The sequence below is a fragment of the Panthera pardus genome, unplaced genomic scaffold, assembly GCF_024362965.1.
Source record: "Panthera pardus isolate Hobbes unplaced genomic scaffold, ASM2436296v1 HiC_scaffold_27, whole genome shotgun sequence".
Lineage (NCBI taxonomy): Eukaryota > Metazoa > Chordata > Mammalia > Carnivora > Felidae > Panthera > Panthera pardus.
The window spans coordinates 115,513,550-115,540,633 of NW_026526843.1; the positions used below are offsets into that span (position 1 = coordinate 115,513,550).

Sequence of the window (27,084 nt, forward strand, 5' to 3'; positions counted from 1 at the left end):
TGAGGGCAGCTGTGCTAAAGGACTGGCCGTCAAGCCAGGTCTCGAATGCATTTTCTCAAAATGTCTCCCTATTTCCTCCTACAAGCCTTCAGCTTCTACAGTTCAGTGACAGCGTATTTAATAAGAACCATGATGCCACAGGTCACTCACTGGCACGTTGTTGGGCTTGTCACATAGCCTGCTTTCTGTTGCAGCACGAAATCAGAGCCATGCCCATGGGATACCTTAGCTAAGGCAGTGCTGGGGATCCAGAACCATCTACTTAGAAGACACAACGAGGGTGACCCAGCATCCTGGTCTGCTCAGGACTTGAGGGGCTTCCTGGAATGTAGGGCTTTCAGTGCTAAAATGGAGAAACTTCCGGCAAGCCAAAACAAGTGGTTCACCTGATGGGGCTGTAAACATCTTTGCCTCTTTGGAAGCACAACCTTCAGTTACTAGATATTCCAACTAAATCTAGAAGGGATAGCATAGCCTATTAAAACTGCTGGGGACTTCAGCAATCAGCTACCCTCTCATTTTTGTAGAGATACTCAGACCCAGAGTGGTGTAGACATTTTCCCAAGGTCACACAGCTTGCTAGTGGCATGTCAGGAACCAGACTCTAGGTTGCCACACTCCCGATTTAGGATTCTGTCCACTGCATGCCATCGTTCGCTTTCCCAGTCTCTTTTTATCGCCCCTTTAAAGTGCAAAATGGGTGAATCAGTCTCAGCAGCAGGAGCATTGGGCTTCACGTACCCACACTCCAGGTTTCGCAACCGACATCTCTTCAAGGACGAGGTGGTGCTGGACGTGGGCTCGGGCACAGGGACAAGTGGCTGGCATCTGACGTTCTCATCTTCCCGCACCGAGCCACACTGTACGTGACGACCACCGAAGATCGACAGTACAAAGGCTACAAGACACACCGGTGGAAGAACGTGTACGGCTTTCACATGCCCGCATCAAAGACACGGCCATCAAGGAGCCCCTGGTGGAGGTGGTCATCCACACCGTCAAAGTGGCAGACTTGACCTTGACCCCTCCCTTCTGCCTGCAAGTGAAGCGGAATGACCACGTGCACGCCCTGGTGGCCTACTTCCATACTGGCTCCCTCTTGGCCACAAAAGGACGGGCTTCTCCACCAGCCCCGAGTCCCAGTACCTGCTGAAGGGGCACCTGCCTCCTCCCACCTGGGCCAAACCGGCCCTGCACGGACCCAGGGGCTTCGGTGTTCTTGGGCACTGTTGGGGCTCTCCCTTCTCCTCCTTCCCCCACTCAGAAGGGGGTCTTAGGGCCTGGGTTGGGGATGGCATTTACACCAATAAATCCTTAGCTGGGGGGAAAAAGTGTAGACGGCCCTCACGGTTTTGTTGTCGTTGCTGTTGTTTTTGCTGGGGGGGAGGGGAGAATCTTAAGCAGGCCCCACGCTCAGCACAGAGCCAGACCCAGGGCTCAATCTCGCGACTCTGGGATCATGACCTGAGCTGAAATCAAGAGTCAGACCCTCAACCGACTGAGCCACCCAGGGGCCCCGTGCCCTTACTGCTTGTATCGGGCACCACTTTTGGTTGTCGTTATGCTGAGGAGGTGAATCGAATCAGGTTGTTGTAAATGGCCTCGACTGATCCCTGTCTCCGTTATTGTATGGCATTCTTCCCCAATTCACAGTGCCTTGGGTGAGGGGGTCACACTTATGACCAGATCACAGGCACGTGGCTTCACAGCTAGAAAATGCGTGACAATCTTGCTTCTTCCCATCTACTTATATTCTTTCAAAGGGAACATGCAAGATGCCTGCTCTAAAAGTTGAAATTAATGTACAAAACGATCAGTTCTTTTTAATTTTTTTTAGTGTTTATTTATTTTTGAGAGAGAGACAGAGCATGAGTGGGGGAGGAGCAGAGAGAGAGAGGGAGACACAGAATCCGAAGCAGGCTCCAGGCTCCAAGCTGTCAGCACAGAGCCCGACGCGGGGCTCGAACTCATGAATCGTGAGATCACGACCTGAGCCGAAGTCAGACACTTAAGTGACTGAGCCACCCAGGAACCCCCAAAACAATCAGTTCTAAGCATGTCAGAGGCCTCATTTAATCCTCATCCCATACCTACGAGAGGCACTATTGTCCCATTTTGTGTCTGTGGAAACTGAGGCACAAGGGAGGTGAAGCAACCCTCCCAAAGAGCTTTTGTTGTTTTAACTCTACTAAGTGGTGAAGTCTGTTTCTGAGCATCACACGCTTTCAGGGGAGAAAATACAGCTCAGAGACTGCAGTACAGCCAACCGATTTACAATGCATCTCTGGGAAGCAAGGGCAAGGAGAAGGTGGAGGGATGCATTCCCAAGATACAGGGAAATAAATCATAAGGTGAAGATCTGTAGTGAAAAGGAGGGTTCTGTTGACTTCTCTGTGCAATATACGTGACGGATATGGGGATACGTTTCAGCCCTCAGCTTCCCATCTTCGTTGGCCATCTTCACTCCAACATGTGGTGTACCAAATGCCCAATGCTGTCCTGCTTCAGCCCCTGCTGAAATACAGTGTAAGTTTGGTCTGCTCCAATCTATGGACACTGAACATGACTCCTTTAACGTGTAAGCACACTGTGCGATCTCCAATTTTACAGGCAACATCTAGAATTATCAACTTGGATGCCTTACGTGGCACAGCTGTTAAACTATGGGACAAGGAGACTGCTGGTCAGCCCTGAAAGAAATACCTTCAACAGGGAGACAAGCTGAACTCCACCGAACTTCTGGCTTTACTGTAAGTTTAGACGCCAGGCTATCATCGTGAAGTACCAAACACGTTGAGGTACCCCCATCGAAACACATCCCTCCTTCAAAACACAGCACTCCGCAATGACAATACAAACTACGGCAGAAAGTAGTAGCATGATTTTATTGATGTGGTTTAGTACAGTGTTGGGACAATCTTAAAACCCTATATTCTAAAAAAATACAAGCACTGCAAATGATCTTATCTTGAATCTAGTTGACATCTAACAGAGGCAAGTTCTAATACGAGCATCCGTAAGCTGATTAATATAATTTAAGTTGGAAGATGAGCAGCTTTGGTATTTCTGTATTTCTCTGACTCCCCTTTTGGCTGGATATATGGGAGTCCAGCCCCGTTCAGCAGAGTTGGACAGAACCAATCTACTGGACTCATTCATTCATCACTTCAATTCATCCATCACTTCAATTCATCATCACTTCAATTCATCATCACTTCAATTCATCATCACTTCGATGTTTCCAGGCAAGCAGCAGGGGATACCCAAGTTCTGGGATCGGGCCACTCCTGAGGTCACCTTCATCATCCTTCTTGAAGTGAAACCATCAAACAGTTAAGGACTACATTGCCACTGTGTGTGGCCAAGTCTAGCCTAATCAGTTAATGTACCAGAAGTACTTGAAAACAAAAAGTGAGGCTAAATGAGAGAAACAATCAGTTCATGATAATGACCATGCAGATTTTTTTTTTATGTGAAGATTTTAAAACTAGTTCTAGATCTTAGAGTCCATCTTAAGATGAAATGATTACCTTTGAATCAACTTTCTGCTGTCACGTCAACACGTCTACACTAGTATCCCAAGGCCGTCTACCCACGTGCACTCGTGGCTACATTTTCAGTTGCCTGTGCGTAGAAATTCCCAGAAAGAGACAGCACTCGTTTATTGAAACTAAAAGTCACATACATCGAAATAGGCTCTTTCCAGATCTCCAGTCAACTCTTCCTAGATAGAGCCAGTCCATATCGTAGGGCTGATGCTGTTTTCTCAGAAGCCATTTCAAGGTACAGCACAACGCAATGACCGAAATGATCCTTCTAAATCTCGACCTCTGCTGCAGTGAAGTCTGAAAGCTTAAAGACTGTGCTTCAAGTCTCTCGATGACTTAAAGATTGGATTTTCTCACCTGCAGAATTTAGAGCAGAGGGTCTCCTCTCTTTGAGTTTTGAGACTGAGCAGAGGGAGAGACTGTTACTATAACCAGGGCTTTGTCTCTGAGGCAGATTCTCCTCTTTCGGGGCTGAAAAATTCAGGTGGTTGTGCACCAAGGTGCATCTAGCAAAAGTCACAACATCCTCCGCGAGGCATCTGCCACCGCGTTGACATGATCTTAATAGGGCAACTAATGCTTACTTATTTGTGCTTTTTGTCGTCAGCCTTACCCACATTTTTCATTTAACAGTTTTAGTTAAAATAATCAGTTGACTAGGAGACTTGCTACTTTTGAGGCAAAGGCATATGAAATTCAAACGAAGGATGGAATGTTCAACTACTCATTTGGTGGCTGTCACAAAAATTCACCTTTTTATTATGTTAAAAACGAAATAACAATCAGACTAGTGCGTGGGAGGGGGCTTAGGGGAGGCTGTGCTTTGGTGGAACCCCACAACATGAGATTCTCGCAAAAAAGGCAACGTGAAAGCCAGAGCTAACAACAGGCCGTAAGATAAGACGGCGGGACAGGAGCCGCTCAAAGAGCTGTCCCCCTGGGATGGCCAGAGCACAGCGTGAGGGCCACCAGTCAGCCCACAGGGTCTATCTCGACACTTTCTCAATCAGATCTGTTGCCAAACACAAATTTTGCAATTTCAGAACGTGACACTGCAGGTAAGTGATAGTTATACCATGTTTTTCAGAAGTGGCAAATCACAAAAAAGACACCAAACTACATTGCCTCTGATACGGCTAACGTTTATCAGAAGGTAAACGTGTCCGTGGCCATCTTAAGCCACATAAAATTTGGTCAAATTAAGCACAATAACCACAATGGTTCATCTGACATCTGGTTACTTAAAAAAAAAAAAAAATCAAAATTCAGGGTATTATAAATTTTCTAAGATTCACTCCGAAGTAAAAGGCTAATTCTGTATACAGGGTTTTACCCAAATGTCCATAGGCATTATCATTATTTACACAGAAGGCTTTAATCTGAAGTCACCTTTGGCAACCTCAAAATATATAAACTATGAACTTACACAGTGGAATTATATATATTTTGAGTTGTGGCCTCAAAATACTGAAAAAAAAAAAAAAACAAAAAAAAAACAAAGAAAGAGGTCACCTACTAGAACAAGTCGGGATGACAAAACATAGCTCACTAACGACAGTTCACTTAACAAGATGAAATAACCACCACCCTTACCCCAAACTGGAAATAAATGGTCTTGAGCTTGAGGAGGAGAAAAACCATGGCTCCTGCGGTATACAAAGATCGAATGCTTTTTGCATTATCCTATAATTGCTGAGTCCTAAAACTAAGAAGAGACAAATGCACACAAGCCAGCAGCCAGAACAGGCCTGCTCCGTACCCCACATCCGGGATCTATAGCGGGACGTGGCTGAACAGGTAAGACACAGATTCACCGTTGTGTGTTCTTCGGATCGCCTCTGCCAAGATCATCGAGATATCAATAACCTAAACGCCAAGAGAAAAGGGGAGAGGACAGTGGGACATCTCAGTCATATTTAATTAAAAACTTAAAAGCCAGAGAGCTGAGAAAGGATTTCTCCAGGCCACCAAGACATGCTACCATCAGTCTTCTATACCCATTTCTTCTGAGAGACAGTTTGGGTCTATCTTCAACTTACAAACACATATGGGATCCCGGAAGCGAGATTTTCAGTACAGATACTCAGAGGCTTTTCAGAGTCGCTGTAAATCAGAGACATCCTTTTCTTGGGGTGTTGATTGTTTTTAGATTCATTTTACTCAATCGTTACATGGATGGTTCTTTTGTCTCTTGGTTTCCAAAAACACAGTGACTGTGTCCCTTAACAGCACGGCTGGGATCACCTAACTCGGGTCAGCGATCGGTAAAGGGCCCAGTAGTAAGTATTTTCAGCTTTGCGGGCCACACTGAACTCAGTCACTGTAGCGTGACGACAGCCACAGACCATCCACAGATGGATAAGTGTGGGTGTGTCCCAAAACGGGGACCCAAATCCTTTCAACTTCGCTCAGGGCAGTTGGTAGAACATGATTATCACCAATTCTCTAATGGCCTCCCAAGTCAGGAAGGACAGGAAGGAGGAAAGCTCTAAAGATCCTTAGCGCCGTGTGTTTTTTTCCCCTCCATTTTTAAAAACTGTGGGGGCGCCTGGGTGGCTCAGTCGGTTAAGTGCCCGACTTCAGCTCGGGTCGTGATCTCACGGTTCGTGGGTTCGAGCCCCGCCTCGGGCTCTGTGCTTGACAGCTCGGAGCCTGGAGCCTGCTTCGGATTCTGTGTCTCCCTCTCTCTCTCCGCCTCTCCCCTGCTTGCACTCTGTCTTTCTCTCTCTCAATAATAAATACACATTAAAAAAAGTTGTGGTAAAATATATATAACCTAGAAATTGCCATTTTAACCACAGTGGCTTGAAGTGCATTCTCAATGTTGTGTAGCCATGGCTATTACCCATTTCCAAGCTGTTTTCATCATCCCCAACAGAAACCGTCCCCAGTAAACACTATATCCCCAGCCCCACCCCCCAGTCCTTGGCACCCGCCACCCTAGTTTCTGCCTCCACACTGGACTGCTCTAGGCCCCTCAGAGAGGCGGGATCACACGACGTGTGTCCTGGTGAGTCTGCTCGCTTTCACTTAGCATAACGTTTTCCAAGTTCATCCACGTTGTCCCAACGTGTCAGAACGTCCCTCCTTTTTAAGGGAGAATACTATTCCACTGGACGGATGGACCACGCCTCGGTTGCCCATTCACCCGTGGATGGACATTTATTTGGCTGCTTCTAGCTTTCGGCTACTGCGAATAGCGTGGTTTATGAACGTGTGTGCACATGTTTCTGGATGCACGCCCATTTTCAAGTTTGGGGCTCCGGAGCCAGAGGCAGACTTACTGGGTCAGACGGTCATTCTGCTTAGCTTTGGCACGGCCTGTTTTTTACTGCTTTTCCAGGGTGGTCTGGCTGCCTGCCTACTTCTGACCTCGACCCCCGCCGGCCCCAGCCTTTCCCAGACCTCGCGTGAATCGCGCCCTGTGTTACAGGCAGCCGTGACCTCTGCCGGCTCCCCCTGCGCTCGCCGTCACACGCAGAAGGACTCAAAGCTATCTTGGGGGATCGGACGTAGGTTCCTCGCGGCTTCGTTCTGCCTACACTGTAGAAGTACCTGAATCTTGGGACAGTGTCTCATTTTGTCCTCTTGCGGAATGGTGTTTGTGACCACAACAGCTTCAAAGGCGGCATTATTTATTCTGGAAATAGCTGGCCCAGAGAAGATCCCGTGCGTCAGGATAGCATAAACTTTGGTGGCTCCAGCTGAGAGTAGCCTGTAGAACAGGAAACAGAAAAATTAAGGGTACACACATATTCTTCAAACATCCTCCCCTTAGGGTGAGTTAAGACGCAAGAGGTGTGGGGCGCCTGGGTGGCTCAGTCAGTTAAGCGTCTCACTTTGGCTCAGGTCATGATCTCACGGTTCATGAGTTCGAGCCCCCCAATCAGGCTCTCTGGTGTCAGCACGGAGCCTGCTTCGGATCCTCTGGCCCCCGTCTCTCTCTGCTCCTTCCCCGCTTGCGCTCTCTCGCTCTCAAAAATAAACAAACATGAAACAAACAAACAAACAAAAAGCAAAAAGCGTGGGGGTGCCTGTGTAGCTCAGTCGGTTACATATCCGACTCTTGATTTCGGCTCAGGTCATGATCTCACGGTGGTGGGATCGAGCTGCATCGGGTTCCATGCTGGGTGCGGAGACTGCTTGAGATTCTCTCTCTCCCTCTCTCTCCCTGCCCCTCCTCTGCTTGCTCAAGCTCGCTCACTCTCTCTTTCTCTCTCAAAAAAAAAAAAAAAAAAAAAAGCAACAAGTGCGTTCCACAAAAACCAAAAACGAATTTCACTCACGTGTATTAGCCTAAAAAAGAATCTTTTAAGCTGTGTACTGGCAAGACACTTTGTATTCCATTAAATGAGGGATAATCAACCTTGGCCTTGGGCCCACACAATTCTTCACTGAGCAGCATCCCCGGCCTCACCCCACTAGCCACGCCCTCCCCTCAGTTGTGACAACCAAAAAAGTCTGCCGACACCGTCGAATGTCCCCCAGAGAGCACAGATGCCCTTGGTTGAGAACCGCAGGTTTAACCTAATCAAGCCAGAATACCATCATTTTGACACACGTCACTATAAAATGATTACTGTGACAGTCTGCATTCTTTGTTTCGTGCTGTCTTTGAAACCTGGTGTGCACACTGGCCGCACCCCAAGTGTTCCAGGGCCACACGTGGCTGGGGGGTGGGGTGGCCCCCACTCCCCACAACGCCGCTCTCAATCCTTCCGGAGCCAGCAGCTGAGGCAGCTGGAACGAAGGCGGAACAGAAGGGGCCAAGGCCCAGAGACGCCCGCAACACAGTCTCTTTTCTTCTGTGCTCGGTTTCAGGGGCAGCGCCCTCTCTGACCCTTTTTCAAATACACTGAAAGCGCATCCTTAAAAGTGAAAACCGGGCCATAAAGGCCTGTACTTTTTTTTTTTTTTTCCACCAAGAAACAAAATAATAAACGGGCCTAGAACATCCTTTGGTCTGAAAGGCCACGCCCAAGCCACCGCAGCAAGAATTAGTAGAAACAGGCCCCCTTTTATTTTTTTTAAAGCTGCCACGTTTCCTTTCTTTTTTTTTTTTTTTTTTTTTTTTTTTTTTTTACGTTTCCTTTCTTAATGACACGTTCTCCCGTTTGCCCAAACCATCCACGTACTTGTCCGCAGCGTGGCAGATGGTGCCACACGTGTCGGCCATGTCGTCCACGAGGATGGCCACGCGGTCCTTCACGTCGCCCACCAGAACCATCCGGTCCACTTCGTTTGCTTTCTTCCTCTCTTTGTGAATCAGGGCAAATTCCACATTCAGCCTGTCCGCAATCGAGGTGACCCTGCTCCGAGACACCGAGAAGCCGACAGAGGACAGACGAGTTAAACACTGTCAGCGTTAACAAAAGCTCTTACGGTTTCAAGCTGTAGTTTAGGAACCAACCACACCCAAGATCCGGAGATAATCAGCTCTCACTAGAAAAGCCAGGCCCGGCCTGGGATGCACAGTAGGCAAACCACGGCGACAAGTGGGCCTTGTGTTTGTGGCAGCTGGGGATGAATGCCAGGTGCCTGGACCACTGGATAAAAGTTCCAGATGAGAAAGCGGTGTGCCATTTGTTAGCGTTTGTGCGTACTTTTTAAAAATCACGCGCACAAGACTCTTCCGCCTTTTTTTTTCTTTTTTTTAATTTTTTTTTTTAACGTTTATTTATTTTTGAGACAGAGAGAGAGAGACAGCATGAACAGGGGAGGGTCAGAGAGAGAGGGAGACACAGAATCGGAAGCAGGCTCCAGGCTCCGCGCTGTCAGCACAGAGCCCGACGCGGGGCTCAAACCCACAGACCGCGAGATCATGACCTGAGCCGAAGTCGGACGCTTAACCGACTGAGCCACCCAGGCGCCCCTCTTCCGCCTTTTAAAAATCAGCGTCCGACTCTTAATCTCGGTCCAGGTCAGGATCTCATGGGTCCGGAGTTCGAGCCCCACATCAGGCTCTGTGCTGATGGTGTGGAGCCTGCTTGGGGTTCTGCCTCTCCTTCTGACCCTCCCCTACTTGTGCTCTCTCTCTCTCTCTCTCTCTCTCTCTCAAAATAAGTCAATAAACTTTAAAAAAGAAAAAAGAGATCACGGGCATGTGTTGAATTACAAGGCTGTACACCTGAAACTAACATGACACTGTATGTTAACTAACTGGAATTCAAATAACAACTTCAAAAAAAAAAAAGGCCTAAGACAACAGCCGTGTGTTTACCAGCATGAAAACACAGTGTATGTGAAAACAAAAAATTACGGGCACAACGAAAATGCAGTTATTCAGAAACTGCCGTTTGCTCAGTCTGGGGTGCAGCCAGGGGGCTCACAAATCCATGTTAACACGTCAGCTTATGCAAATGGCTTTCACTACACTCGGGGCCTTGAGATTTGTAAACCAGGAGTTTTTCTGCTCATCTATGGCAAATGCTCCAAAGTCATCCCCTCAGAAAGGGCAGAGCAGGCAAGAGAAAGGCAAGGTGGCAGGCCAGGCTTATCGGTGAGGCACCTGCTATACAACTCTTCTTTGCCTTGTATACGAGAGTTAAGACTTACTCCTAACAAATGATGTGGAGACAATGTATCGTGCAGAAATCTTAGGCAGAAAAAGCTAGAACAAAAATAACATACATATTTTCATTTCCACTTCTTCTAAACCCGTCTTTCCCTTCTTTCCCCCCAAATCTCAATTATTTCATTTCACCAACGTCCCACCGCAGTGTCAGGTGAACGCAGACCATCTCAGCGGCGGTGTTACCTTCTAAGGTTTCTTTTCCCTTAGCTGTCCGCCCAATCGAGCTTCAAAGACAATCCAAGAGTGACCTCTTGTGGCAATATTAAGTTTTACCTGCAACAAGTCAGGCTTTAAAGCTTTTACTAAGGCATTAAGTTCTAATTGATCAGATAATCAATTAGATTATTTTCTTCGATGAAATGGCTTTTTTGCATCACGCAAAGATGGCGCCAATAATGTCAAGTGCATGTACCCTGCGTTACCTGTGCGGTTGTCCTGCCAGGTGGGGAACAGCTTAGTCCAGAATAGGAAGAAGAAAAGGAGAGGAGGTGGCAAAAAAATCTACAATGTGTGCCCCCCAAAAGCTGGACTTTTCCTGGCAGAGGTAAGAGGGGTGGTTTAAAGGGGATCTGAAAAAAACAGCTGGCCATGAACTCTGGTTAGTTGATTCTGGATTTTGAAAAGCAAGGGTTGGCAAGTGGATGGGGGGGATTTGGTATATAAAATGGTGTCTCAAATCAACAGGGATTCTTCTTCACTCTTAGTTCCAAAACAAATACCAGATGGAAGAAAAACTGGAACGTTAAAAAGGAAAAGGGCAATTTACTTTCAAATATATGAATTCGTGGGAGAAGAAAGATCGACAGAAGGGTGAATTCTTCCTAAACCCAGAAGCCATAACGTGAAAAGGAGATAAATGAGTACAGAAGAATGTTCTAAAAGTGCTGCAGGGAATAAAAATGCACCAAGGCAAGAAATCCTGCCTCCACAAAACTCCTAATGAGTCAAAGGAAAAGGCCCTCAGCCAATAAGACAACACAGGAAGGTACGAATAGGCCGAATAGGCCATCTTGGAAAATAAACATGCCAGAAAGCATGCTTGACCTTATCCACAGCAACCAGAATTAACAGGAAAAGAGGCCATATTATCACTATCTGGTTAATAAAGTCACCGGCATTCATACTTGGGACTGTCGACCGGTCTATCTTTTGTGAAAGACTTGGCAACTGCCCTCGGAACGTATCCTGCTTGCAAATGCGTACCCAAGGTAGGAAGTTCTTGCTGTAGGAGCGCGCGTCAGAGTACAAAACAACAGTCCCTACAAGTGGGGGGGGGGGGGGTCATGTGAAGGGAATTAGGACACATGCACACAAAGGACGTACCCCTCAGCTCTAAAGAACGATGAAGCATTTGGGGCGCCTGGGTGGCTCATCGGTTAAGTATCTGACTTTGGCTCAGGTCATGGTCTCATGTTCGCAAGTTCGAGCCCCGCGTCAGGGTCTGTGCTGGCAGCTCGGAGCCTGGAACCTGCTTCCGATTCTGTGTCTCCCTCTCTCTCTGCCCCTCCCCGCCTTGCTCTGTCTCTCTCTCTCAAAAATAAACAAACACTAAAAAAAAAAAAAAAAAAAAAGAACGATGAAACACTGCTAAGACCGAACAAGGAAGTGGAGTGGAGACTGGAGACTGAAGAACTGTGCACAGCACATCACCCTTTGTGTCAAATAAAAAGGGAGACGTGTGCAAACAAAAGAATTCTGAAACTGGGAAGAACTGAGGTCTCTAAAGAAGGAAATGGGGGACGTTACCCAATTTGAAGGTTTGCTAACAGCACGTGTATTTTTAGACTCTCTATAAAAAACAACATTGGGATAGGAAAGGCCACACAAATTTATGGAATCTATTCTTTTGGTTGATCAGCTGCCAAAGTCTTTTTTTCTCTGCTTAAGGAAAAGGAATACGCCAGACACAAAGACCACGTATTACACGATCCGTCCATACGAAATGTCCAGAGAGGCAACACAGGAAGGCAAGACAGAAAGTAGATCAGGGGTGGCTGGGGGGAGCGGGAACATGGAGTCACTGGCTGTGGGTACAGGTTTCTTTTTGGGGTGGTGAAAATGTTCTGGAATGTGACAGTAGTGAGGGATACCCTGAATACGCTGAAAACCACTGAGCTGTGCACTTTACATAGGTGGATTCTGGGGCACCTGGGGGGCTCAGTCGGTGAAGCGTCTGACTTCAGTTCAGGTCATGATCTCGTGGTCCGTGAGTTCGAGCCCCACATCGGGCTCTGTGCTGACAGCTCAGCGCCTGGAGCCTGCTTCGGATTCCGTGTCTCCCTCTGTCTCTGCCCTCCCCTGCTCATGCTGTCTCTCTGTCTCTCAAAAACAAATAAACATAAAAAAAAACTTAAAAAAGCGGCCACTTGTTCAGCTCTGTAACCCTGTATCAGGCCGGAGGAGTCCCCGTATATGAACGCAGATTCCACGGCGGCACTTAATGGAAGTTTCCAAGGAAACCACAAGCGTTTCCTGCATGAGGAACTGCACAATGTCACTCCCGTTCCCCGGTGTTCTTAAGCTGACAACACTCGCTGAGCTTTGACCTGGAGGTCCCGGCTGAGGGCCCTGCTGCTGCCCGGCTGGGGTCTCTGCAAGATAATTTTCTGTTTCTGGCTTTTATGTTTTTGTGTCTCCTTCCTGTCAACGGCCACTTCCTGCTGCTGTCGGAGGCCCAGCCCCACCTGGTCGTCCCCTTCTCCAGAGCGGGGAACCGAACTGTCAAGACAGCAGCTCGGCGCTCATCGAGGCTCTTCTGAGAATTAGGACCTTCGCTTCCCTGCGTGGCCTTTAGGACAGCTTCCCGGGCTCCTCATAAGCTTTTAAGTTTCATTCTAGGCCCCTCGCTGGGCTGCAGGTGGACGAGGGAGCCAAATGAGGCATCTGCATTTTAAAGACGTCCTGAAGGTCAACCGTCACAGGTCACTCTCCCGGCACATGTAGCAGCTGGTTGGCTTTTGCACTGGACTGATGGACAGAGCTCTTCTGCTCCTCTCCCTTCCTGATGGAGACCCCTACCTGGGCACTCAACCCCATGCCACCCTGTCTTCCTCTCCCAGTTGGCCGCCGCACACTTCTACAAGGTCAGCAAGCCTCAGGCCGCAGTAAATCACCCCGTACCGAATCAACGTTCTACCATCGTCACCCTTCATCGTGAACTCGGTACCGACTGCTCCTTAACTCCCGGAGTCTGCAAAGCCCGCGAGATTTGCAGCTCCGTACCGTGCTTTTAGCACCACATCAATTTCTGTCCAACTCAGTAATTTTACAGTCCGGTAATCGTTCCGTCACCCCCACGGTGCTGGCGGCCCGCCGCCGTGTTATCTGCACACACTGACTCTGGGTGGGCTGCACCCTCCCGGTTTTTGAACTTGGATCATCAGGCATGAGGTTGTCTTCAGTGCGGAGTGCTTACAGAGCGGCTGGGCTTGTGGGATTCTCCCACTGCAGGAGCTCTGTAGCCTGGGATCAATTTTTGTGTAAATTTTCTCAACATAGGGACTCTCCTGCCCCACATGGTGCGGGGGCGGGGCGGGCACAGGGGCAGGATGCAGAGTTTGACGTGTATCTGCACACGGCACAGGCTCTCAGTTTGATTTCTCACGGGTGGCTAATTTGTCCCCCACCTCCAAAGGCCTGAGTGAAGACTGTCTCCCTCCCTTCTCTCTGGAGACCTCTATGGGGACAGCTAACACTTAAATTACCAGCCTCTTCCTGGATCTGATACCCGAACCCCCAGGCCATTCGAGCATGGTTTTCAGCCCTTCTTCACTTCCTGGTCCCGGATACTTCCTTTGTCCTCGGTGCTCGATAGACACAGTTTTCTTTTTTAAAATTCTGTTCTACTTTGGCTCCCACTGTCAAGTATTTGTAGTAGGAAGGACTAGCTTAGTCAATCGTGTTAATTAAAAGCCTTATTTTCCAATGAAGCTCATTACTTTCATAATCAGAAAAACGTAACTCAGGGCGCCTGGGGGGCTCAGTCGGTTAAGCCTCCGACCTCAGCTCAGGTCATGATCTCACGGTCCCAGAGTTCGAGCCCCGCATGGGGCTCTGTGCTGCCGGCTCGGAGCCTGGAGCCCGCCTGGGATTCTGTGTCTCCCTCTCTCTGCCCTTCCCCCGCTCACGCTCTGCCTCTCTCCGTCTCTCTCAACAATAAACCTTAAAAAGAAATTTGTTTAGGAAAACATAACTGAAAAAATACCTCAAGTAAAACATGTTCTTTGCTGGAAACAAATGTGTGTGCGTGCTTCTCTCATGAAGGAGGAAATGTTAAAGTTGACGGCACCCTTCTCTGCAAGACTGTAGACCCCTTACTCATTCATTTACGAAAATAGAGCGTTAAGTAATTTAAAACACGTGCTTCCTTACCTAACACGTTAAAAAAAAAAAAAAGGAAAAGAAAAACGACGCGCACTTGGCTACCTTTTGGCTCCCCCGGCGTCAGGTGAAACTATGATACAGTTCTTCCACTCGGCGATGTTCTCCCGGATCCACTGCAGGACCGCGGGCTCCGCGTACAAATTATCCACGGGGATGTCAAAGAATCCCTGCGGAGAGCAGTAAAACTTGAATTTTGCATTCAAAAGAAGCCTTGTCAGCAGACTCCCTTCTCTGAATTTTAACAGAATTAAATCAAAAGACAGATATGTTCCAGGAGCCTACTTCAGTCCCATCCATTATGTTTGGAGACACATTCTATTATATTATGACTGCCTGTATTCTTTTTTTTTTTTTTTTAACGTTTATTTATTTTTGAGACACAGAGAGAGACAGAGCATGAACGGGGGAGGGTCAGAGAGAGAGGGAGACACAGAATCTGAAGCAGGCTCCAGGCTCTGAGCTGTTAGCACAGAGCCCCACGCGGGGCTCGAACTCACAAGCCGTGAGATCATGACCTGAGCCGAAGTCGGACGCTTAACCGACTGAGCCCCCCAGGCGCCCCCTGCCTGTATTCTAAGCAATAGGAGAATGGCTTTGCAAGGGAGTGAAGAGATTTGTTGTGCCTCAAGCACCTTATTATAAGCTAAATGTTTCACGTTCGCTGTATTACAGAGTAGGTACAGTACAATTTGGCCTGTTTCATAGATAAAGGAACTCAGTTATGAAGAGGTTAAAAAACATACATTACAACTCTGCCATTCTCATGATTGTCGAGAAGCTGAGATGGAATTATACAGTTTACTACCAAGAAGCCATTCCCACCGCCCCAAAACTGTTTGGACAGAGGTTGGTGGCAGAGTCAGGTGATAACTACATTGAACTATAGTCCCAAGTTCAGTAAAGACGAAAATCCCAGAGAGCCACCGTATACAAACGCGACCACGAGTAACGTTACCTCCCTCGAAAACAGTTGAACAGAATCAGGATTTAACCACTTGCACTAAGCCCCGATCACAACCGAGGGCAAGAAAGAAAAGGCGGGAACCTGGATCTGAGAGGCGTGCAGGTCCATGGTGATGATGTGATCTGCCCCAGCCACTGACAGCATATTGGCCACAAGTTTCGCAGAAATCGGAGCACGGCTCTAAAAAATAAAGGCATAGATTTTATAACAGCAGAAGAGAAGGGAAGAGATAATGTGAACAAAATCGGCATTAACCACTTAACGTCATTTAAGACTTTAATCATTTACATTAATTAATTCTTAATAACAAGGAAGAAACTTACATCATAACAACAAAAGTTCGTCATTCCATTTATTTCACCCAATGTTACCAGCTTGACACTGTGCAGTGAGAACAAGTATCAAAGAAGCAAACAATGGAACAGTCGGTTAAGCATCCAACCTTGATTTCAGCTCAGGTCATGATCTCACGAACCGTGGGATCGAGCCCCATGTCAGGCTCTGCACTGACCACGTGGAGCCTGCTTGGGATTTTTGCTGTACTTCTGTCTCTGCCTCTCTTCTCGCTTCCCTCTCTCTTCTCTTTGTGCTCTCTTTCTCTCTCTCAAAATAAATAAACATTCGAAAAAAGGAGAGAGAGAGACTGGTTATCATCAGAGGCCCCTTGGAGGAAACTGCTTTTAAGGTGTGGCCAGCAGAGGGGAGAAACCAGTGTTCCAGAAAGAGCAGCACGTGTGACGGCACCGAGGCCAGGAGGTCACATCTGGGGACTGAAAGCTGGGTGGCCACAGGCACTGGTCCAAGAGGGAGTGTAAGGGAATGCTGGCAAGGGAGGCAGGGGCCAGCTGAAAGCCAAGGTCGGGTCTTCAAGAAGACTTGATATACTGCAGCTGGAAGCCGAATGCTGTCACGAATTACTACACGAAAACCAGACTGAAGAAAGAACAACTTCAGGTGATTAAAACTTTGGTTTTTCAAGAAGGGATGCAAGGTGATTTATTGACACTGTATCCTCTTTAAAGTTACCTAACTTCTCCATAGCTGTAGCTCTGCCATCATAAATCCTGGCCAATAACTGTCTACATCAAAAATTATATAAAAGACTACACAGAGACTGAAGCTAGGAAAAGAGGTCAGCATTTTACTGTAAACAGGAATATGCTCATATACCAACCCCTCAAAAAAAAAATATATATATATATAAGCTTAAAAGATTTCATTCAGACTCACCCAATGTTATGTCAATTACACCTCAAACTGGCAACAAGAAAACATTTCAATCACAATAGTAACAAATGAACCATCCCTACAAAATACACAGAGTATAGAGTAGATTCATGTAAAAGCATACACGGGAAGGAATTACATCATAATGTCAACAGATCATGTGTACTTTCTCTGACACACCATACTCTTAAAAAGCAAACAAACATTACTTTATAATAACATACGGTGGACATTCGTAACGGGAATCCCCACAAAAATGGAGTCGGGAGATTTGGGAGGGGGAGCTTTCCCGCCCTCCCACTCCTAGTCAATTGCAGACACAACCAAAGGGGCGGATGTGACCTTGTACAGACTTGACCTTGCACATGGATACTGCTCTGCTACTCCAGAAGGAAGACGTGCCTTCCCGGTGCCCAGGAAACAGCTCAGAAAATGAGAAGCCACCACTCTTTGAACCCCCAGTTTCCTCCAATGGACTTTTAGTTCCTAAGAGCCCCCCAACTCCCCCCTTGTCTCCTTCAAAAGCCTACCTTTCCTTTATGCCCCGGACTTGCCTACAATCTTGTCACAGCTTCTTTCTTCGCAATTCTCTTTTATTCCTGAATAAACCCATCTGTTGCTGGTAAAATAACTAGCAGTGTCTATTTTTTTGTATATTTATTTATTTTTGAGAGAGCACAAGTGGGGGAGGGGAAGCCAGAGGGAGACACAGAATCTGAAGGAGGCTCCAGGCTCTGAGCTGTCGGCACAGAGCCCAACATGGGACTTGAACCCACGAGCCGTGAGATCATGACCTGAGCCGAAGTAGGATGCTCAACCGACTGAGCCACCCAGGAGTCCCTGGCAGTGTCTATTTTTAAGGTTAACGTTACTTCGTGAGCAGAGGGGAGATCCAGAGAGGACCCCCGACAGCTGCGGGGCGGGTGAGCAAACAGGCGCACTACCCACGGAGCAGGTTCGGCCACTGGCCACCAACAAAATCCAAAGGCAGAGGGACGAGCGGTAGTGAAACAAGAAAGGGATTTAGTTGAGCGAAGCCACCACTGGGAAGACAGCGGACCAGCATCTCGGAGACTGTCTGCAAAGTGCCAGAAACACTTCTAGGTTTAAGTAAGGCAAATGCGGGGCAAAGGTGGGGGGTACATGCAGGTGGGTAGTGAAGGTCAGGGCAACCAATCATTTGTCTTGGGGTCCATCACGGGGGTCTTGCTGGCACAGGGAGGTCCTTACTGCTTGAGCGGTAAGTTTGGGTTCCCATCAGGGGATGCTGTGCCCTCAGGGCGTTCTGCCCGAGTTAAGAGAGAAGCTGGAGGGGCGCCTGGGTGGATCAGTTGGTTGAGCGTCAGACTTGGGCTCAGGTCACGATCTCCCGGTTTGTGAGTTCGAGCCCCGCGTCCGGCTTGCTGCTGCCAGCGCAGAGCCCGCTTTGGATCCTCTGTCTCCCCGCTTCTCGCTGCCCCTCCCCCACTGATGCCCTCTCAAAACTAAATAAAACATTAAAAAAATAATAAAACAAAAGAGATAAGCTGGAGAGGAGAACTTAATTAGAAAGTAGACTGAGGACAGAATGCAGACGGTTGAAGTCCTCTTTCAGAACCAGGCTGGCCTTCGGTCTGATTTCATTTTCAAAATCAGACTTTCCACTGGAACTGCGCCTCCCAGAGCTGTGCGGGACTTTCATCTGATTCCTTCTGGAACCAGGCTGGCTCCCGAAAACCCTCTAAGAAATGGGATCCCAGTCACCGAAATGTTTTGAGCGCTTTGAGGACACCCACCGCCCCGCCACCCACTGGGACTCTGGCCGGTTTTATGTTTAAGCACTATGGGCCCTCCACACGCACATTTATAAATAAATGGACTGACTTAACCAGAAGTAATTTAGAACTTCAATGGTCACTATGGGGAACTTTCAATCTCCCCAAACTTAATTTTCTCAAAGCTGAATTGGACAACAACCATGGTTCGAAAATGACAAAACTGAATGGGATTTCTATTTTAATTGGTATTTTGAAGCTTCCAAACACTCTCGGGAATGTAAAATTGCCTCTCTCCAAGATACAATTTATAAACTGAAGGAGGCAAACAATTAAAAAGAAAAAAAGGCTTCTGAGGCCTCTTCTCCACCCCGCACCCTCCCACCACCAAATATTCAAACTTAGTTTCGTTGGGTGAAACTAGCCCAGTGGGAAAATCCTGAGCAGGATTTAGACAAACAGACCCCTACACTTTGGCAAGATGCTAGAAAACTTGCTGGAAATCGCCAGTAAGCAATTATAATGGCTTTTCCTAAGCCTGTTGACTGGAACAAAATTCAGGCTTATACACAGAAGCTTGATGAATCCATTCACGATTATTATAATCGACTCCAAACTATCTTTAAAGAAAATTCTGGTCTTCCTTTAGGTGCTGAATCCATCGGGGTAACATTTAAGTCCATGTTTATGAATCACTGCTCCAGGATCTTTCCCCTTTCGTTAAGATGACCAGGATGGGATGGGCAACTGACCACTTCAGATTCGACTAACCTGGCAAACTAGCTTGCCTAGGTGAGTCACCTAGAAGAAAGAGGGCTAAAATTTTCAATGTTCAGCTCCAACAGATGAAGGCTCCTAAACAAAACCACAAGCGTAGTTTCTGCTACCGTTTCCTTTCCAACGTCCTAATTCCCCATGATGGGTGTAGACAGCAAGATGGAGTCACTCATGTCAAGCAGGAGCCTGTATCCAGCAATGATGCCAACAGTTAAGGGCACTGCAGCTACAAGATTGTCACCAAGACCAGCACCAGCTGACACCCCAAAGCCCCTAACCCGCAGAAGCAGAGTCTGATTTGATAGTCACCCCCCTAGGGGTCATCATGGTCTCCTGGGTCCTCAGGATGGGGGTCCCGGGGTCCCAAGGGTGTTTCGTCCTTGAAACTTAAACTATTCATGGCTTTGTCCTTCCTTATTAGTCTATTAGCTAGCTCCTCACCCCTTTGCTGTTCCTAGTCTAACTGCGGGATGGTTCTCATCAGTAAGGTAGGTACCCGTGCAATGGGCGCCCGGGACACGAAGGGCTTTGCCCTTTTCACCATCGTTTTTAGGTATTTACCAAGTGCCCGGACCTTTCTTTCTTTCTTTTTTGCAAGCTACTGGCTGCAATTCACAACTTCTGAACCGTGTGCGGCTCTATTTCCCACTTATACCTCGCATGCGTATACAGGTTTTTCCACATTTTCTGTTCGCGTCTTTCTGCCAAGTTCTAGGCTAACTTGGCCAGTAGTGGCATTTATCTTTGCAACGTCCCCAAACGGTTTAATCCTTCTTAACCTTCCAAGTGCCTTTCCGAGGCAATCTCCCCTGGTCTTGGCTGTGACTCATTTCCCTGCCGACCACGCCAACTGTCGCGAGCACGCCGTGAAGGCGCACGCACGAGTTGGGTCTTTGCGCAGCGCCAGCTGTGCTCGGTCCTAAAGCAAGGTGAACGTAATGAGAAAGTGGGTTCGGGATTCCAGACCCAGTGACATTGGAGCCCGTGATTAACTTGGCCTCTTCCCCGCACACGGCGCAGGACCTAGGACGAGGCACGCGACGATCGAGATAACACAGGCGGTAGGAAGTGAACGAGGCCGCCGTGAAGTCCGTGTGCGGGCGCGCAGCCGAGAGGAGGCCCCGGGCCCGGTCCGCTCGGCCCTCCCGCTCCTTCTGTTCAAGCGGTGGAGGCTCTCCGCTCTCTTGGGCCGGAGCCTTTGGCGGCAGCTCCCTTTTCAGGCGCTCAGGGTCACGTCTGCGGGGCCCGACCACTGCAAAAGCCCTCCCCCTTTTAAAGGGATTTGGTCAGTCCTGGGCGCCTGCACCCCTCCCCTGCTTCTGCTGCTGATCGGTTCTGGGGCGTCGTCAGCCGGTGCCGGTCTCGGGGAGAGCTCACCGTTGTTAGTACCCTCAGCCGTTCGTATCATTGCTCGACGCAGGCCCCTGCCGGACAGGAGTGACTCCGTCTTGCTGTCTACAGTGGGGCTGCCAGGAGCTCCAGGCGTTCTTCCCAATCATCCCTCTTGATCAGCTCGCAGCAACGACTATCCAGATTGGGAAGAAGTCTGTCTCTGTCGTTCCCGACACAGCCGTAAATCAGCCCCTGCCCCGGAGCGCTAAAACACTTCCAACAGTGGGGGTCTCTGGTCAACCTCAACAGGCTCCCATCTCCGAACCGGCTCCCTTTTGTCGAGGCCCTTTTAGAGATATACACCCTTTCTTCCCTGGTTCCTCCACCCCTCCCTACTCATTCACTGGGCCCAGATTTCTTAGAAAAATATGCCAGAATTTCTCTCTCCCAAAAGAGGAAAATAATTCTAGAATTTGAGAGTAGTAACCAAAACAGCCAACAGGGGGAAATCGATGACCCGTTGGCATCTTTTCCTATGCTCTGTCTCTGATGGCACTGTGGCAGAGGCTGGGGGTACCGATCGCTGATCATTTATTCCTACTGGCTCAGCTACCGTCCTCTTTATGGGCAAAGTCTTCAACGGACACCAGCAGAATCCACAGGGTACCTCCCATCAAGATTCAAACTGATCCCTAGAATTAATAGCCTACACACAAAGAAGCCTTTCAAGGCATCATGCCCACCGCAGAGGATTACAAGGCTCAGGGCCTCATTATCCCCTGCACTGGTCCCTGTAACACCCCAATTCTACCTGTGAGAAAACCCAACGGCCAAGGACAGAACTCTATCCAGGACCTCCGAGCACTGAACAGCACCGGGGTCCCGTGGCACCCCACTGTTCCCAACCCTCACGGGCTACTGACATCCATTCCCAGGGATCTGTTCCCATATGCCAGTTGATAAGGATAGCGAGTATCTTTTTACCTTCATTTGGGAAGGATGGAAACACACCCGGAAAGTAATGCCCCAGGGTTACACAGAGTCCTTAACCCTTCACAAACCTTAAAAAATGATTTGGATGACACAAAGTTTTCTGCCGGCTCTATCTTGTCACAATACACAGGCCCTTTGCTTCTGTCCCCGTTCTCAAACCTCTACATGGGAAGACAACATCCACCTGTTAAAACCTTTGGCCTTAAAGGGACATGAAAGTCTCCGCAGACAAAAATGACAGTTTGTTCAAACTCAGGCTTTGATATTTAGGGTACACGATCTCAGAACACAGACCAGATTTGGATCCAGGTAGACTCTAAGGCATCCTCAATTTCTCCAAAGCTAAAACTAAGTGCCAATCACAAGGCTTTCTTGCACTGGCTGGCTATTGTCGAAACTGGATTCCGAACGTCCCTCGCACGGCTCAGCCTCTGTGTGCTTTACTAAAAAATAACAAACCTAACCCTACTATTTGCAAAGAGGGGGATGACACAGCCCCTTGAGACTTGAAAGCAAAGTCCACCAAAAGCCCCTGCCCTCAGACATCCTAATTAGCAACCTGCCTTTCTGTGAGCAAGAGGTGAGGGGATGCCCTCGAGTCCTCCCCCAACATCACCCCAATGGGTATTACAGCCAACCAGCCCCTCTGGCTGGGGGACAGTCCCCTTGCCCCAGGGTCATTCCTGCCACTGTCCTCTTAGTCCAGGCCACTGATGAAATAGAAAGAGCAAACCTAATAGACACCCCTGCTAACTACTCCTCATCCAAGTAACTCTCACTGCGAGAGCCTTACCTGGGCCACCTTCTCCCCCCCTCCCCTGATGAAGCCCCTCCCAAGTGCCTAAGGCTGACAGATCACCTTTGGACTCCGGGTGACAACTTATAGGAAACACCTCTCACCGATACACACTTTTCCCAGCTTACTAAGGGTTCTTAAAGAATAAAAATGGGAGGGGCACCTGGGTGGCTCAGCCAGTTAAGTGCCCGACTCTTGGTTTCGGCTCAGGTCGTGATCTCACAAGCCGTGGGTTCAAGCCCTGCATCGGGCTCTTTGCTCTCAGCACACAGCCTGCTTGGGATTCTCTGTCTCCCTCTCTCTCTCTCTGCCCCTTCCCTGCTCATGCTCTGTCTCAAAAATAAACATTAAAAAAAAAAAAGAGTAAAAATGGTAAATACCATGCTGGACATGCTACTACAACTCCCTTTGAAGTCCCTGAGGCCTGTCACCTTTATCTTCAGCTACTTCGGCCAACAAGGCTCACTTACATGCTCTTACTCAAGCCTGTATTTTAGCCGAGGGCAAAACCACAAACATTTATACTGATAGTCAGTATGCCTTTGGGGTAGCTCATGATTCTGGAATGTGACAGCAGCAACAAGGTTTCCTTACCCCCAGCAGGGATGAGATTAAAAATGGCCCCTGCATCCAACCTCTATTGGGTACCATACTCTTGCCGGTAGCTCTGGCTACGAAGGTTCCCAAGGGTTCCAGACGCGACCCCCTGGGGGCCAAGGGATACCACCTTGCTGGTATTTCCACGTGCTGCTCTCAAGGAGACTGACACCCAGACCTCTGGCATGTTCCAAAGGGACGTTCTTTCAAATGACAAATGAGAAAAGTTGACCGGAGATGCCCAACAATTAGCCCCAGAGGAGAGTCAATATCTGGAAAACTAACAACTATCGGTTGAATAAAGAAAGCAAACTCGGGTTTGGACCAAATCACGATCCGGTCCTCCCGGAAATTCTAAAGCTCCCTCTATGTCCCGCCATGCACACATTCAACCATCGGCGTACTGACAGAATGATAGCATTCATGAACCCATATCGATGGGAACATATGAGGAAGGCCGCAAGAAGGGTCTGGTTTACTTGGCTTGTCTCAGTGGACCAACTGAGGTTTGGCAAATGGATTTCACGCAGCTCCCCCCATCTCATGGATAGAAGTATGTTTCAGTCACGGTTGGTATGTTTCCTCACTGGACCGAAGCGTCCCCTGTAGACAGGCCAGTGCCTCTTCTGCGGCTAAAATTTGGTGAGAAAAAATGACTGTGTCTCAGATCGTCCCCCTTTTGGAACTCATACATTGTCACCCTTGGAGACAGAGGAATGACCGTGCATTCTGGCCCCTCCCTCTTTGACCCACAGTTGATAAAAGGAGACATCGTCAGCACCGCAAAGGTCTGGTTGCTTCTATGAAACACACCCATGCTCTGCTAGAGCAATCTTTTCCTGGCGCACAGGAGACAATGATCTTAACTCCTCACGCTTTGCCACCTGGAGGATCTGTCTATGGGGAAAGACACCGCCTCCACGAAGAGTCTTCAAACTCCTTGGAAAGGCCCTTATCAGGATCTGTTCACCGACCCCTGTGCCGGCGCTTAGATCCATGTGACACATCTAAAGAAAGCCCCGAACCCTGACGGGACCTGCATGCCATCTGGTGACATGATTTCCTGGAACCGAAGCCGACAACATCTGGGGAGACTGCTTTCCCAAGCCGTCTGGCCCAGGCCTGTGTATTTTTTTCTCACTGTCACTTCTTTTGAAGAAAGCAAATGCCCTTTATCAGCATTTCCCAATCTCTTCCAAAGGGGGAAACCTCTTTTGATGATGACCTTTCCAGCAACCGCCTCATTACGATCCGGTGAGCGTTTCCGAAGGGTTAGGAAGCTCAGAATCCACAAAAGCCATTCTTTTGTCTAAACTAGGAACGGACTCTGGATTCTTATCCAGATTCACGGTTTCTGAATCCACAACTTTACGGGCTGTTACTGACAACACACAAGGCTCTAAACAGCTCTTCTGAGAGAACAACAGGGTTTTAAAACGTCCTTAAAGTGTTGCTATTCTCGCAAAAGGGCTCATTAACTACTGCTTCATGGTTACAGGTGGGCCCTAGGTTCCCAAATGCACTCCGTTCTGTGTGCTCTTACAATAGTTCACGATTTGGGTGCATAGCCACCTCAGCAGATGACTTTCGGGAGGCACATGACCCCGGGATGGCCTTCACAGCGAGAAACCCTTCTTCCCTAAGTCCAAACAGGGCCCGTAAATATCTTCAGACCCAGGGTTCTGGTCTAGAACCAACATACACTTTGGAACGGTCACGTTGCTTCTGACCGTGCACTTGCTGTCTATCAATCCCCCGCAGAAAGGATGTGCCCCCTAAGCTGATGCTGGCTCAGTGCTCACCGTCTTGAGAAGGTACAGACTTCAGATGGGAAAATGCCTGAGGGCTGTCCCTCCCAACCCTCCCTGTTGCTCAATGTGGCTTAAGTGGTTTCCAACTGCTGTGTACTCGCCCGCCCTCCGAGGTGAGAACGTGACCACCAGAGAAGGTCCTTCCTGGCACCGAGAGATAAAACCACTAAATGCAGAGAACCTGACTGCTGATCTGCGATGCTTCCAAGGAAAGATCCTGATCAAAAGGGGGGAATGTGAACAGCAGTAATGGGAACCCCCACGAAAATGGACTCGGGAGGTTTCGGGAGGGGGAGCTCTCACGCCTTTCCATATGCCTTCTTCATTGCAGACTCAACGGGAAGAGGCAGACTCGACCTTGCACATGGACACTGATTATTCCACTACTCCAGCAGGAGGGAGAAATGTTTTCCTCATCCCTGACAACAGCTCCGCCGATGAAGAGCCACCATACTTCAAACCCCCAGTTTTCTCCAACTGACTTGAACTTGTTAACTCATCACAACCCAACTACCCCCCCTTTGCTCCTTCAAAAGCGTACCTTTCCTGTGTCCTCCAGAATTGCCTACTTTTGTTTGTTTAGTTGTTTAACGTTTATTTATTTTCGAGAGACGGAGAGAGACAGCGCATGAGCAGGGGAGGGGCAGAGAGAGAGGGAGACACAGAATCTGAAGCAGGCTCCGGGCTCCGAGCTGTCAGCACGGAGCCCGACGCAGGCCTGAACTCACAAACCGTGAGATCGTGACCTGGGCTGAAGTCAGACGCTTAACCGACTGAGCCACCCAGGTGCCCTGCCTACGTTTTTTTGTTTGTTTGTTTTTTAATTCTTGAATAAACCCACCTTTTGCAGTAAAATAACTGGTAGTTTTACTTTTAAGGTCAGCAATACATATATAACATGCACATACATTCTTTCCAACCTCAAAATGTGAACAGTGGAGGTTTCCAGAAAGTGAAAACATCTAATAACACAAACTCTACCACATCGAGTTTTCAAGGCTTAGTTATCTGCCTCAATGACTGTGAGAATGATTTAGCTTAACACAATTTCAGGATAATTAGAAGAACAAATTGATCACCGGGACTTCTCTGTAATACAATCTGATTCTCGACGCTAATCCAAGTGGGGCTCTTCCTACAATTTTATAATGGGCAAAAAAAAAATTCCTCCGTGGTATCTCGCATTTGCTACTTCTGAGATCCAAACCACAGGTCATTTCTAAACTCATACTTTCTGATTTCCTTCTCCAGACCTTGTTTACAAATTTGGGTTTTGTCCTATGAGTTTGGCTCAAGAGCCGACTAAATCTTGCAGGAAAGATTTGCGAGTTAACCGACTTTACAGCCACTATGAGAACAATCAGCATGGCATTTCAACAAAGGTAGCGTTAAGGAACAGCAACCAAAAGTAAAACGTTCAACTCCCCTGATGAAAAATGGAGAAAAGTCAAACATTTTGTGAGGCGGCCCAGCCATGACCAAGATTCTCTGGATGCTCCAGATCTTAATCAATGTATCAGACGCTGCCCTGCTAAAAGCATACATTTGACAAGCGGTAGAAATTTACAAGATTACAGAAACTAACATCAGGATAACTGTGCTCACTTTTTCCAGGCAAAAAAATCGAAACAATTTGATAATTGAAAAGAGAACATAACCTTGAAAATGATTTTGAAAAAAGCCTCAAGTCCTCTATCCTCTCAGATACTACACTTGATCTTAGCCAAAAGGCCAAGAAGCAATCTTCTGCCCTCTCAGATGTAATGATTTCCAGCTTTGCCCACGTCATACTGTTTTTACCAGGGAAGGAAACTAGCAATTATTGAGTGTCCACCACAGCAGGCGTCGGCCAAGTGCGGCCCGGGAGACAAACCCAGGCTGTGGTCTGTTTCTGCACAACCTATGAGCTGAGAATGGGTTTTACGTTCTTAACAGGTTGAAAAACAATCCAGCGAAGAACACTTTGTGATGTCTGAAAGACACATGAAATTCATAGAGCGATGTCCAGCAACAAAATTTTATTGGAACACGGACACATAGCCCTTCATCTACATATCATATATGGCTGCTTTCATGCCAAAATGGTGGAGCTGACCAAGAGATCTGGTGGTCCACCGAGTGGAAAAATTTGACACCCGGCTCTTTTTGGAAAAAGTCTGTCTACCCACATGTTTATTATATGCTAAGTACTTCAGAAAAAGTAGCCAGTACTATCCTTAATATACAGGCGAGCTAAAAACTGAGAGTTTAAGCTACTGTTACAAAGGACGAAAGGAGTCAATGGTGGTACTGAAATTCAAACCTGAGTCCACTTGATTCCAAGGTTGT

General features: G+C 48.0%; 1 protein-coding gene and 1 pseudogene across 1 annotated transcript in view; both read right to left on the bottom strand.

The window, feature by feature from the left end:
- Nucleotides 1-2,866: 2,866 nt before the first annotated feature.
- The window catches only part of PRPS2 (phosphoribosyl pyrophosphate synthetase 2), a 35,818-nt gene continuing 11,600 nt past the window's right edge, over nucleotides 2,867-27,084 (bottom strand). The window contains exons 3-7 of the mRNA XM_019417885.2: nucleotides 15,551-15,649; nucleotides 14,548-14,672; nucleotides 8,684-8,857; nucleotides 7,104-7,263; nucleotides 2,867-5,414 (exon numbers count right to left, since the gene is read on the bottom strand). Coding sequence (XP_019273430.1) covers nucleotides 5,322-5,414; nucleotides 7,104-7,263; nucleotides 8,684-8,857; nucleotides 14,548-14,672; nucleotides 15,551-15,649 — 651 coding nt within the window. The 3' untranslated portion in view covers nucleotides 2,867-5,321. The remainder of the gene's footprint in view (nucleotides 5,415-7,103; nucleotides 7,264-8,683; nucleotides 8,858-14,547; nucleotides 14,673-15,550; nucleotides 15,650-27,084) is intronic.
- LOC128774030 (U2 spliceosomal RNA) lies at nucleotides 26,347-26,499 on the bottom strand (annotated as a pseudogene).